This window comes from Mercurialis annua, linkage group LG1-X, assembly GCF_937616625.2.
Source record: "Mercurialis annua linkage group LG1-X, ddMerAnnu1.2, whole genome shotgun sequence".
Lineage (NCBI taxonomy): Eukaryota > Viridiplantae > Streptophyta > Magnoliopsida > Malpighiales > Euphorbiaceae > Mercurialis > Mercurialis annua.
The window spans coordinates 47,665,530-47,679,456 of record NC_065570.1 but is presented as its reverse complement, the minus strand read 5'-3'; the positions used below and the strand labels follow the sequence as shown (position 1 = coordinate 47,679,456).

Below are 13,927 nucleotides of genomic sequence, written 5' to 3'. Positions count from 1 at the left end.
TCCGAGGCTCGACTAAATTTTTTACAACCCGGTTTATTTTTTGATTATTATTTAACAAATAAAGGCTTATGTGAGAAGCCCATTATTTCACTATCAGAAATTAATTTTGCTCAACACCTAAATTTTCGGAACAAACTTTGACTTGGCTTTTAACACACGTTTTAATTAAGCTTGCACTTTCATTTTCTGTTAAGCCACGTTCAAACTTTAAACACGATTTTCTGTTATGCACAATATTTGATTTTTTATATTTTAAACTTAAACTGCTGGATTGATTAGATATGAAATATATCAAATATTAAACATGCTTCTTCTGCTCTTGTTGTATATAACAGAAGAGCTGGTTGAACCCTGGAGTATACAGCAATATACTTTTAGGGCAGTGACATCTCTCACGCCTCTGGCTAAATACTTTGTTCTCATTTCAGATTATCTAACAAAATCTCCTTTTTTATTAGTATTGAATTATATTTATTATTTAGATCTTTGAATGTTCGTATTAGGATCTGATTACTGAATCCTGTGAGATTCAGTTTTATGCTTGTTTAGGCGAATCTGTGTGGATTTTACTTTAAGTCGATCAGCTCGTAGGACTCGGTCTTCCTTAGCCTGAACTTGATTCTCTTACTTATTATTTTTTGGCGAGTCCCGAGGTCCACCTTGGCGGGCGAATCCCACTGAACCCTGTTTATAATATTATTATGTGAGACTGATTTTTCATCATTAGCTCCCGCACAAGTAAACTAATTTTGGGTATTTTGTCTTATTTGATTTTTAGCTTTATTCGGCGAATATTTCCATATTCTCTTTTTACTTTGTCATTTGACGTGTGTTCATGATGGATCACGGATGTTTGATGTTTGTTATTGTGATTGCCACATGCCAATTTATTTTTATTGTGATTTGTGCATGCGTTTTCTTAGTCTTTCGTTTAGAAGAATTTTCTTTTTAGTTTTCTCTCTCTAAATCACTTAAATTATATCTTTTTCTTCTTCTTCTTTGAGATTCTTTATTTTTGTGTTTCTCCTTATCTTACGTTTGATCTGCTATATTTTATCTCCATGTATTTTTGTTGTTGTTGCTTGTGATTTTAAATTTCTCGTTCACAGTGTTTCCGATGTTCTTCGTTTTCTTTTCGTATTTCTTGATTTTCATCTGCCATTTTTTGGATTGAAGATTTTGTTGTTTATTACTCTTTTTCCTCTGAAATTTCTAAAAATGGTTAATGGAAAAGAAAAACGCGACATCGCCATGGATTATATGATTCTTGGGAACTCTACCCTTTTAGATGAGCAATATATATTTAAATACATTATAAGTATGATTTTTCCGTAGGATATGAGGTTAGAAAAATTTGAGTCCCTTTTTAGGGCGCATTGCTACTTTGGTTCGTCTAAGCAGATTGTTTTATTTGATGAGCATTTCCTTGCTGAACTTAGGTTTCCTTTAGATTTTTTTCAGTTTTGATATATGTCGTGAATAAGGTATTTCTTCTAGACAGCTTCACCTTGGTACTGCTCGAGTCCTTGTTTGCTTTGTAGAGTCTTGTAGACTTCGGGGGCAGCCCCTTCGATGAATGTTCTGAATTATTTTGGTTCTTTATCTCATAACGATGAGATTTTTATTTTGCTAATGGTAGACCAGGGTGGTCTATCATTAAAGTACCTTATATGTGTGGTTGGTGTTCGAAATTATTTTCCAGATTAGGCGTGATTTCGCCATTTCTAATTCTTTTAAAGGCTTATCTTTCATTAGTTGAAGACGTTTTTTTCTCCTTTGGATTTTGATGAATCTAACTTAGTCATTGATTCTAACGCTTCAATATGAGACGGCGAAGCTTTTAGTATCTATTGTTGTGAATAAGTATCTTAGGCATCGATGGTTGCCTTTGAAAGACCCCCACCCTCCCCCAAAAAGCTTGCTGATATTTTTGTTCGAAAAGTTTACACATGTAGTGCATTTGTTATTTTTTCTCTAGATAGATTAGAAAGGAGGCTAATTGTTGGGCTTATAATGACTAACTGGACGATCCGAATTCTAAAGAGAAAATTACATTGTTTACTAAAAAATGAAAATAATTATAAAAGTAGATGTTGACTTTTTTCATTTATAAAAATACTCAGTTAACTTAAAATATTTATGAAAATACCAAAAAAAAAAAATAATTATAGAAATATTATTGTTGGTATAATTTTAATATACTAGATTGTTGTGCATAATATATATAAACTAAAGGTATACTAAATTATATCAACATTATACCTTATACACATCAAAACACATTAAAATTTTATTAATATTAAATAAAAATTATACCAACATTATACCATTTCGTATTTTAAAAATTAAACTAACAATATACTACAATTATATATAAAAAACTATATAGAAAATTTATTAGCTATATACCCAAAGTAACTGACATTATACCAACATTAAACCAAATGCTATTTTAAAATTCTATGATTCATATGTTTTAGTATACTGAAACTATACTAACAACATACATACTATATTTTTGTAAAATAATTTTTAGTTTTTTATAAATATTTTTAAGTCAATTTGATATTTTTATAAATAAAATAAAGGGATTAATAAATTTTTGGTATCTGAATTTTTTAAAAAATAACAATATAGTGTCTTAACATAAATTTATAGTAAACCGGTAAGTGAACTTGCTAAATAATTACAAATTAGTTGTTCCAGCCGGTTTATGTCAGAAAAAGGTGATATGATGTATGACGTGGCCGAAATATACAGGTGATTAATAGGCTTTTTTACCTGCCACCGAAACGAAACTGGCGAAAACAACTAATTTATTATTATTTAACAAGTTCAAACACCATATTGATATAAATTTTTGTTGAGACACCATATTGTTATTTTTTAAAAAAAATTTACACCAAAAGTTTATTAATCCCAAAAATAAATCAACTCTCATTTTTATAAAAACATTTTAAAAAATTTAGGAATTTTTGTAATAGTGGCGATTTTAAACCCATAAACCCCAATAAATAAAAATTTAAAATAAGTAAATAAATTTGGCTTTTCTTAATACTTTTCTATCCAAATATAAAAACCCTAATGCACTTTAAGCTTATTCCCCTCTTTTCTACATTAGCTTCCGTCACTCTGTATCACTGTCTCAGCTCCAAACCCTAAAAGTACGATCCCAAAGCTTTAATTTAGCATCTTTTCTATATCCATCTATTTCTAATCAATTAAAGAAGAGATTGAATTTGTAATTTTCTTTTGTTTTGATTTCAGATCTGAAATTGGAGCTTGACGTTTTTGCGCTAAGCTATGGCTCTGGTGAGTTTGATTTAAATTCATTATTATTAATATCGTTTTTTGACATTGATTTATAAATTGATGTTGCAATTTGATGTGATTACAATGAAGTTAGAAACTTTGGTTGATCCTGGTAATTTTGACATACGAAAAGCATTCACCCTTTTGCTGTTGATTATGGGATCCGTAGGTATTGCACGCTTACAACAATAACAAAAATGCTTACAAGGCACTTATTGCAGCACAATACTCTGCTGTCAAACTGGAACTCGCTGCCAATTTTGAGATGGGCGTCTCTAATAAGACTCCGGAATTTCTGAAGATGAATCCTATTGGCATGGTATGTTTGTTGTCTTGGGATACCTCGGAATCGCTTGTTATATTAGTTTTTCTTAGATTGTTGATACTCATTTCTTAATATTTTAGGTTCCTGTCCTGGAGACCCCAGACGGCTCTGTATTTGAGAGCAATGCTATTGCTCGTTATGGTGAGATTTCGATGTTGTTTTTCATATATTTTTGGATGTCGTTGAATTAAAGCTTTAGTCTTTTTTGTTTCTTGTTCTAGTTGCTCGCTTGAAGAATGACAATCCCCTATATGGTTCCTCCTCAATTGATTATGTAAGATCTTTAGATAAACTCCTCCTCGTTGGAATAATGATGTGCTTCTTTCTTATGTCATATTTATGTTTCTTTTGTGGTTGCGTCTTTAGGCCCATATTGAGCAATGGATTGATTTTTCATCATCAGAGATTGATGCCAATATTCTAGCTTGGATTAAACCCAGAATTGGTCGTGCACCGTACCTTCCTCCTGTGAGTTACCTCTGGGCCTCTTGCCGTTGCACTTATTTCTAAGATTTCTCTTTTTTGTTAATTTTTCGCGTTTTGTCCCTTTTTGATCAAAGTCTTATCAATAATGTGAATGATGTTTTGCTGCATTCACTAATAACAATGAATACAGGTCATATCTTGAAAGATAAAATGTGTTCACATAGGATGACACCGAAGAGTCTATGGAGTGATTCAAATCTCCTGAATATGCTTTTTGGATTAAAACATAATAATTCTTTCTTATCTAAAGTCTTATTTGTATTAACTCCAAAGCGTCATTTTGTCCTTGTTTTTCTCGTGCAATTGTGAGATTTTATCATGTGAATTGGCACATTCACATTAATTGATGTCTTACTTGTGGAACATTCTGAATGAAGGCTGAGGAAGCTACTATTGCTGCATTGAAGAGAGCATTGGGTGCTTTGAACACTTACCTTGCTTCAAACACCTTCTTGGTTGGGCATTCTATTACCTTGGCAGACATAATCATGACATGCAACCTTTATTTGGGATTTAAACATCTCATGATTAAGAGCTTTACTTCAGAGTTCCCCCATGTCGAGAGATACTTTTGGACAATGGTTAACCAACCAAACTTCAAAAACGTTATCGGTGAAGTTACGCAGACTGAATCAGTTCCTCCCGTTGAGTCTGCGAAGAAGCCTGCCAAAGAATCTAAACCAAAGCCCAAGGAGGAACCAAAGAAAGAAGCCAAAAAGGAGAAAGTGGCACCAAAGCCTAAAGAAGATGACGAGGAAGAAGTAGAGGCACCAAAGCCCAAAGCTAAGAATCCTCTTGATTCGCTGCCTCCAAGTAAGATGGTACTGGATGAGTGGAAGAGGCTTTACTCTAATACCAAGACCAACTTCCGCGAGGTTGCAATTAAAGGTAATCTTTTTCTTCTCATGACTCGTGTATTCCGCATTTCCGCTTTGCTTGATCGTTGTTTATCATGCTCAGTTCATAGCATTTGGTATAATTACTGGTAGAAGCATAATCTTTGATGGTTTGCCATTTCTGGTGTGCTATAGGATTCTGGGATATGTATGACCCCGAGGGATATTCTCTGTGGTTCTGTGACTACAAATATGATGAGGAGAATACTGTGTCATATGTCACTCTAAACAAAGTAGGTGGATTTCTGCAAAGGATGGATTTGGCTCGCAAGTACGCCTTCGGGAAGATGCTTATAATTGGCACAAATCCTCCTTACAAGGTGAAGGGATTATGGCTTTTCCGTGGGCAAGAAGTTCCTCAATTTATTATCGATGAGTGCTATGACATGGAGCTGTTCAACTGGACAAAGGTTGACATCTCCGATGAAGCTCAAAAGGAGCGCGCCAGCCAGATGATTGAAGATGCTGAACCTTTCGATGGAGAGGCACTTTTGGATGCCAAGTGCTTTAAGTGAAGCAACTAATTTCTCATAAGTTATCTATATTTGTTGTGTCCTTTAACTTTTTAATTTTGTTTTTGTTCCCATTGGGTAGTGAGCTTTGTAATCTCTTGTCTTAGACAGAAAAGTTATAGCATTTTGTGATTCGAGTTGTATAGTATTACGGTGTTTTGCTTTTATGCCCATTATGTGGTCATTGACATGTTTGTCACCATAATATTTGGTAATAGTAATTTTTGGCTAAATATGCGTAGGTTCATCAACTCTAAGGCAATAAGGATTAGGGCTTAGTTTTACGTCGTTTTAAATGTAAAAATATCAAAAAGAAAAGAAAACGACGATGTTCATTTGAGCGGCTTTTCTGTAACTGCTAGTTGATAACTGATAAGAGTGTACAGAAAAGCCATTGACTATTACAGTTAGAGCAAAGAAGAACATTGGAATAGTAGTAAATGGAAATAGCCGTTAAAACCCTTTTCTTGGGTTTAAATCCTTAGATGCATAAGTTGTTCCTTTTATTTAAATTTTTTTTGTAGTTCTTAATTCTTAATGGAATTGCAATCTGACTTGTCTTTCTTCTCTTTTTATGGGTTAATTTTGGAAATTTATTTTACGCAATTACTTTTTCAACAAGTGTAAATCGGCCAGAAGCAACACATTGATATAACTTTTTAAGTTCAGCTTGTAAGCAATGAAATGTGGTGATTTTATTTAACACTTTTTTAAGAATATGATTAAAATAAAAAAATGTATAAAAGTGATGATTTTATATGAAATTTACCTTTTCTTTACGATATTACATTAAATTTCTAAACAAAAAATTTATTTTATGCAGTTCCAAAATATATGATTAGTTAAATTTGAGTTTCAATGTCTCTAATATAAAAATGAAACTCTTTTTATGCTATTTTATTGTTATTGTGGTTTTGAACTACAATGTTATTTGCATTATTTGAACTTGAACATTTTTTTTTTGACTTCATTTGAACTTGAACTTGATATGAGTATGATATGTTAACACTCAATGCATTGATTAAATTTAAAAAATTGTAATTGTCGTTTAATTTAGATAGACAATATGAAACAATTTCAAATAATATTTGAAGGCTTGTAAATAATTTCATATAATAGAGATCAAATATATTTCACATTTTTCGATTTTTTTCATTTATACTAAACTTTCAAAATCGTCAACTTTAATCCATTTTTCAATTTCAATTATAGTCATTTGATTAAATTGGAGAGGAAAAAATTCAAACTTACATCCATGTTAGAATTCGTGATGGAACGGCATATTTAAAACTTTTTTTCCATTTTAATATGAGCTAATGATTATAATTGAAACTAAAAATAAAAAGATATGCTAAAATTGACAATTTTAAAATTAGAATCATAAATGAAAAAAGAATCGAAAAGATAGACATATTTGGATGATTAAGCCTATAGTAAATGGAAGAAAAATAAAAATAAATTGACTCAAAATTTTGTAAATGTAGTAAAATAAAATAAAATTAGATACTCTCGGCTATGATCAGCTACAAGCAGAGTGTAGTAGATCAATGATAAGCCCGGTCCAGTTCTATTAGTTTATTATTTTAATGTTTCTCATTCAGTTGCTTCCCAATTAGTATCAGAGAAAATCAAAAGAAACCAAACACAATTCAATTCAATTCAATTCAGTTCTGCATCATGGTAATTCAATCTCTTTTTCTTAATTGGATTTAATTTATTTATATGCGATTTTTTTTTAAATTTTCTGTTCATATTTAGATCGTTAAATTGGGAAAGAAAGAAAAATTGAGATACATGGTTGCAATTTAGGGTTTGAGTTCGTTTTAGTTAATTGCGGGTTTTTGTTGTTTGATAGGTTTTATTGCAAGCAGACCCGTTTCTTAACGAACTAACAACCATGTTTGAACAAAGTACTGAGTTAGGCTCTGTTTGGGTCACTCTTAAACGATGTGAGTATGCTCTTTATTTTGTTGGGTTTTCATTTCAGTAATGAATTTATGATTTATCTGATTCTGTTGTTTGTTTATGATTTGTTTTTTGGACTTTTTTAGCATCATTGAAGTCTAAGGTGCAGAGGAATAAGATGAACACGCATGGCCAACCTATTGAGTACCGGTGTCTGATTCGTGCTACTAATGGCAAGAAGACTATCTCTACTTCGGTATGCGCCTATTTAATTTGTTCGCTTGTTTTTTGTTTTTCTACACTAACTAGTGAATTAGTGATTGAGCTTTGTAATGCATTGATATGATATTGCTTGAGTCAAAGTGTGATTTATGTACATTAGCATGGCTACATAGGAAAGTTTCAGTTTTAGATTTTATATGTCCGGAAACTGTTGATTGTTTTAGCTGTAAGTTAGATGCCGGTGTTGCTTGATTGTTCTTTTTTTGTGACAAAGTGATCATGGATCTTAAGAAGGTTTCTTTTTCTCAAATGTCTTTTTTTGTTGTGATCCTCAATTTATATGTTAATGCGTTGATACATCCCAGTAGCACCATTAATGCTATTTAATGTATTCTCTACTTGAGTTGTTAGGAACTTAGAATTAAAGTATTTGTCTAATACATTTTATTTAACGATTTTTTTATCCGTCTTCACTCTTCAGATAATAATATATGTTTTGAGTTCTAATGTTCAATCATTCTCAAGTTTTATACTCCCTCCGTCCCAATAGAGTTGTCCACTTTGAGAAATATTTTGGTCCCAAAACTCTTGTCCACTTTCAAAAAGTAACTACCTTTTTACACTCAATTTTCCTACATTATCCCATTTTAAAATCCACTAATGAGAAAATTGAAAATAAATTGCAAGTAGACCCAATATTAAATAGGGGTATGACAAGAAAAGTTAAATTTTTTTTACAAAACCCATAAACAATAATTGTTTTTCTTAAACTGTGTGATAAAGGCAAAGTGGACAACTCTATTGGGACGGAGGGAGTAGTATTTTATAATGCTGCTACATGGGTTTGGATATATATATATATATATATATATATATATATATATATGTGATTGTTTGCACTTCTTTTTAAATTGAGTACATAATGCTATCCATGCTTTTAGATGTGGCACGGGTAGCAAGACTTTTTGTTCTTTTTATATGCATATGGAATAAAAAACAACTTTGTTGATTTAGTTGAGGGTTCTTGTGTTCCTAACCATTCAGTTGCTATGCTAAGGCTTTCGCTGCTTTAGACAAAGTTGAATGACATGTTAAGAGAAGAGTGGAATGATTTATAAGCTGTAATTAACACCTGAAAATGATGCAATATATTGGAGCTATAATAGGATAATATTTCGGATTCAAGGTGTTCGGTTTAGATATGGTGATGAATAAACATTGCTCATTTTTTTCATCCATTGAAGGAGAAAGAGAATAGATGAACAGTTGAAGGATACAATGAATATACTGACTTAATTACAGCTAAGGGTGTTCGAATTTGGTTTTTGTGTGTTATAAAATTTTAAGAATCTATTATTTAGTGAGCCAATATCCAAAAACAAAAATCAGATTGTCAATTTTACACTCAAAATACCACCCCATCCAAAAGTTATAACCCATATTTTCTTTATACATATTTTTCCAACATTGGTTGAAGGTTTTGCCATGTTTTGTTCATCAGGTTGGGGCAAAGGATCACCAGCGCTTTCAAGCTTCTTACGCGACCATTCTCAAGGCCCACATGACGGCTTTGAAGAAGAGGGAGCGGAAGGACAAGAAAAAAGCAGTTGGGGCGGATAAAAAGGAAGTCGGCTCAAAGAAACCAAAGAGAGCCTGAACCAAGTAAATTTTTTTGAAGCCTCTTTGTAAATTGGAATTTGGAAATGCTGTCATTTACACCCCTAGTCTAAAGATATGAGAGGTTTTTGAGTCTTTTATCCAGCAAGTACCAGAATCTTTTTGATGTTGGGAATTTACTGAGATGAAGGATGGATTTTTGTCTGACATTTCTCAATATGGTTGAAAATTTACATGAGAAATTTTTGTTAGTAAGAAATTGTTAATATCTTGTTGCCAGGTTTATATTGATTTACTTATATTGATCTTGGATGCTGTCGACAATTTTTTGTTACTTATATTGATCTTGTGTTCCTCTCCGAGTTGCCTGGTAAGTATTTTTTTTTTTTTTTGAGAATGCCTGGTAAGTATTTAAGATTGTGGTCAGTGTCTTAAACTTTATGATACCTAGCAATGTAGGAAAGGAAAATTTGCACAATGGTGTAACTTTAAATATTTTGCTATTTCTCAATTCAATTGTTTTATTTCATATCTGAACAAGCAATTTTTTTAATAATTAGTTTGTGATGATTTTACAAGATAAAAGTGATTACAATATTTATTGTAACTTGAATCAACTAACATGGATTGCTTCTCTAATTGGGATAAAGATTAAAAGATTTCACCATTTCTCAATTTTCGATCAGCCTGCGCATCTGGATTTATTTTTATCCAAAACAATGATTTTTATTTATTTTTTATTTCATATTAGAAGAGTGAAATGAACCTTTGTTGTAAGTATTTTATTCTTGTCAATCTCATTAATGATTAATCTAATACTCTTTCTATTTTAATAGAGTTATGAACTTTCTCATTATCAAGAAAACACAATTAATTTATGAAGTTGTTTCTATTATACCCTTCCGTTTTGCTATATATTTTAAAAGGTAGTAATACATATTAGTTCATTAGTGGATTTTAAATAAAAATAATATAAAAAAATTAATTATAAGGATTATTATTTATTAGAAATGAGCAAGAATTTTAGGACAAATAAATGTACAATTATTGAAACGGAGGGACTAATTTCACCCTTCACTTGCTTGTCTTAATGATAGTTGGTGTATTCATCGATTTTTACAATAGTAGCTTGTTTCACAGTAATTGGAGGTAGAATTTAGGAGTTAAGTAAAGATTGCGTAGAGAAATATAATTCTTAGACATGCAGTGAAGCTCAAAACAGCAAAAACTAATATGAAAACAGAGAAATTAAAAGCTTCAAAGAATGATTTTAATGCGTGGAAAACGGTTCAAATGCAATGCTCGTCGGAAACTGGAGTAGAAATTAGAATAAAAGCAGAAAAACCTTTTAATGAAAGAATCAACTGGTTTTGACGCTTTGGATCATAAATACTAAAAAGATTAATGAATTAGCTGCAAACTATGAACTACAAGAATCATTATTTCATATTGCCCACAACAATCTAAACTCTGCTCCCAACTTCATATTTTAAATGCTATACAAAACTGCTCCCCCAAACCAACAATACGACACCATAATTTTCCACTGAAAAACTATTTCAGAAACAGCTTACTCATCAGCAACTGATTGTTGCAAAGTCTTAATGATTTGTCGATACTTTGAAGGGCTGTTATACACAGTTGGGGTGTTGACGATTGCCTTTTCCAGCCAAAACTTATCAACCAACTCTACCTCTGTAAGTTGCTGGTAGAACTTTTTCCACTTGTTCATTGCTCTCCTTAATCGGACACTCTGACTACCTTTTAATAGATACTTGATGTAGTCTTTCGCTAGACGAGTCAACTCCTCACCATTGATAATGTAAACATACTGCATTAAATGCATCAAATTATTATCACACTGCATGCAAGAAAATCAACATATCCAGATGATACAGCGCCACTGAATAAAACTTTGACAATAGAAAATACAAACAGTGCAATTAAGAGAAGGAATTAAGTACTGTTTCCAGAATAGTGAAGAAACTAACAAGCCCTCAAAAAAAAAATGAACTTCCCTGATTAGAACATGTATCATTTCCAATTCTGAATGCTTTCTTCCATTTTACTTTCCATTTAAATTTTATACTAAACGCCATTAATGGAAATTAAAACTTTACATTCTAACGATGTCTGCTTTTTACAGTGACATTTCTCTGTTGAATAGAAGGTAGCGTTTTTACAGTGACATTTCTCTGTTGAATAGAAGTTAGCTTATCACTGCAGGGCACCAGCCAATGCATACCGGGATTTTGATATGAAAATCATCTCCTCCACCAAGAACAAATAAAAAATTGAATGACAGAGAAACCAGCACAATCGATCAAATCGAAAAAAACCAGATTAAGAGACAAATGAAGTTTTCATAAGCCTTTCTTGCTAACCATTTCTCAAAAATCAAAAAACATTCCATATAATATGCAATGTATTTGGGGATCATAGGCTATTCAACATGCCAAAACATGCAAAAAGATGATATTATGGAATGAAAGAAATGATATTATTACCAGAAAGATGAATCCAATGGTAGCTAAAACTACTTGAAGAGTTTCATCCATAACTCCTGCAAGTCCTCCATCTTCAGATCCCCCAGAGCCATCCCCACCGCTGCCACCGCCATCACGAGGTGGAATTTTCCCACTGCCTCCATCATAAAATTCTTGTTTTTTAATCTGCTGATTTAGAACATCTTCCACCGATTGTCCCTTGAAATTTTGCATTACTTTCTCAAAAGACCACGATGGCTGATTTTCAAAGATACAATTTATCAGTGAGAAACACAAATGCAATTTAGAATATTTTCCAAGACTTCAAGGCATATGACCCTTAATGTTCAGAATATTTTCAATCATAGGCACATGCTACAAGCCTCAACCGGAAAAACACTATAAACCACTCTTTTCTTAAAACAATTTTCAAAAATACATGAATCTAAACAAAAAAGCAAATGAAAATTTAAGCACGCCATAGCAGCTCTTCACAAAAAAATATATGTTGGCAGAGGAAAATTTTAGCATTACAAAGATCCACAGAATCAACTAATCTGTTGTTCAAAATCATATAAACACATAATATAGCAATACAAACTACAAGTATTAACATACATACTAATTCATTTCCACTCATTTAAATGGAATTAAGAAACCCATTGACAACATATATTAAGTTTCATACATCATTTAATAACTCGTTAAAAATACCCTCTAAAATAATTCAGCAAACCACATCAATTTAGCAATTTTAAGTTTCAACAATTTTAAGCTGCAGTACAAATATCTCAACTTTGAATTGCTAAACTTGCAATTGAAGGAAACTGAAATTATTCAAAATTATACCCAACTCGAACTACAGGATTTGCAATGTTAAGATAATTATAAAAACAAACCTCGTCATGTAAATCATAACAGCACCAATACCAAAAAAACAAAAGACCACAAACTTCCCAACCCTACTCAATCCCTTCTCTATACACACAATTTTATTACTATTTTTTAAAAACATTAAAAAAGAAGAGATCAAAATGTAAGGAGCTCGGTAAGCAGATATGTTGATTAAGGGAGCAACTACCGGCCAGTAAGCTTCTATCTAATATGGCTACAGCCGTTTTGGCAAATCAAGAAAAAGGCCAGTGCTTTAATGCCTTCTCTTGGTACAATGTAGCCAACAATCAATATTTATTTTTTATTTCAAAACAACAGCTATGCATCTATCTATGAAAACAAAAACATACATAACAAAAATCAAACAGATAGAAACTAGAGGAGGGGAGCCACCACTTCACCTCTTGCTCCTCGTCTAGGTAGCACGGACACTTCATTGATTCAAGGTGTCCCTTTTCGGGAACGTTTTGAATACTTAACATTTCAGACACGAAACTTCATTTTTTACAAAAGAAACCTTAAATTAACATTGTTTCGGCGTCTGTGCTACCTAGCTCCTCGTGAACAACAACATACATAGAGATTATTTGAAGCCTTCAAAATTCCCATACTACTTACAGTCACAAACTTGTAATTCAAATTATGACTACCAATAGAAAACCACACATAATCATCATAATTACGTTAAATGCATAGTAATAAAACAAATAATTAGGGCCTAATCATCATAATAATTTCAATTTGCTTTTAATATTACCTCCTTGTTTCCCTCAGACTTATCTTTGCCACCAAACAAGCAGACAACCTTGCCTTGCTGGTAATTCCTTGCGTATTTTTTTTGTTCCAATCTAACTCCACAAACTGAGCCATTGGCAACAAGTCTTACTGGCCTTTTAGAAAAATTACCGTTAACACAAACGGGTACTCTGCATATTATACCCGTTGGCGATTGTTGGGGCGATATGGAGCCTTTTGAAACGGAAAGGGAAGGCCTCGATGGAGGACCAGTACGAAGACAGTTCGCCATTAAAAATCAGCTCATGAAATAGAGAGAGAAGTGCGATGATTGAAAATGGAGAAAGGAGATAAGAAATATGGAGAAGAAGAAGAGAAGAAGGATCCAGATAAATTAGGGTTGTTAAAACTTCCCTAAACTAATAGTGTGGCATCATAAAATTTTATTTGTATTTTTTTAAAAAAAGGGGTGTTGCTAAATACCCGCTCCTAAATTACTAGGTACTGCTCGCTTTTTTAGCCCTTTTGTTTTTTTTT

General features: G+C 32.1%; 3 protein-coding genes and 1 non-coding gene across 4 annotated transcripts; 2 read left to right on the top strand and 2 right to left on the bottom strand.

Annotated features, from left to right (window-relative positions):
- The first annotated feature begins 3,058 nt into the window (after window positions 1-3,058).
- LOC126654456 (elongation factor 1-gamma-like) lies at window positions 3,059-5,764 on the top strand. The gene is made up of 8 exons (XM_050348318.2): window positions 3,059-3,164; window positions 3,268-3,312; window positions 3,482-3,631; window positions 3,718-3,778; window positions 3,859-3,911; window positions 4,004-4,105; window positions 4,501-5,011; window positions 5,155-5,764. The coding sequence occupies exons 2-8, from the start codon at window positions 3,304-3,306 to the stop codon at window positions 5,532-5,534; spliced, it is 1,266 nt and encodes a 421-aa protein (XP_050204275.1). The 5' UTR covers window positions 3,059-3,164; window positions 3,268-3,303; the 3' UTR covers window positions 5,535-5,764.
- Window positions 5,765-7,104: 1,340 nt separating this feature from the next.
- Window positions 7,105-9,599, top strand: LOC126672205 (signal recognition particle 14 kDa protein). Its single transcript, XM_050366151.2, has 4 exons — window positions 7,105-7,211; window positions 7,387-7,480; window positions 7,583-7,692; window positions 9,160-9,599. The coding sequence occupies exons 1-4, from the start codon at window positions 7,209-7,211 to the stop codon at window positions 9,313-9,315; spliced, it is 363 nt and encodes a 120-aa protein (XP_050222108.1). The 5' UTR covers window positions 7,105-7,208; the 3' UTR covers window positions 9,316-9,599.
- Window positions 9,600-10,661: 1,062 nt separating this feature from the next.
- Window positions 10,662-13,802, bottom strand: LOC126665904 (uncharacterized). The gene is made up of 3 exons (XM_050358840.2): window positions 13,413-13,802; window positions 11,783-12,019; window positions 10,662-11,106 (listed from the first exon to the last, which is right to left on the bottom strand). Exons 1-3 carry the CDS (start codon window positions 13,680-13,682, stop codon window positions 10,846-10,848), a joined length of 768 nt encoding a protein of 255 aa, XP_050214797.1. The 5' UTR covers window positions 13,683-13,802; the 3' UTR covers window positions 10,662-10,845.
- Window positions 12,794-12,878, bottom strand: LOC126666409 (small nucleolar RNA snoR109). The gene has a single exon (XR_007637910.1). It is a non-coding gene; the product is annotated as a small nucleolar RNA snoR109 (small nucleolar RNA).
- Window positions 13,803-13,927: the final 125 nt, after the last annotated feature.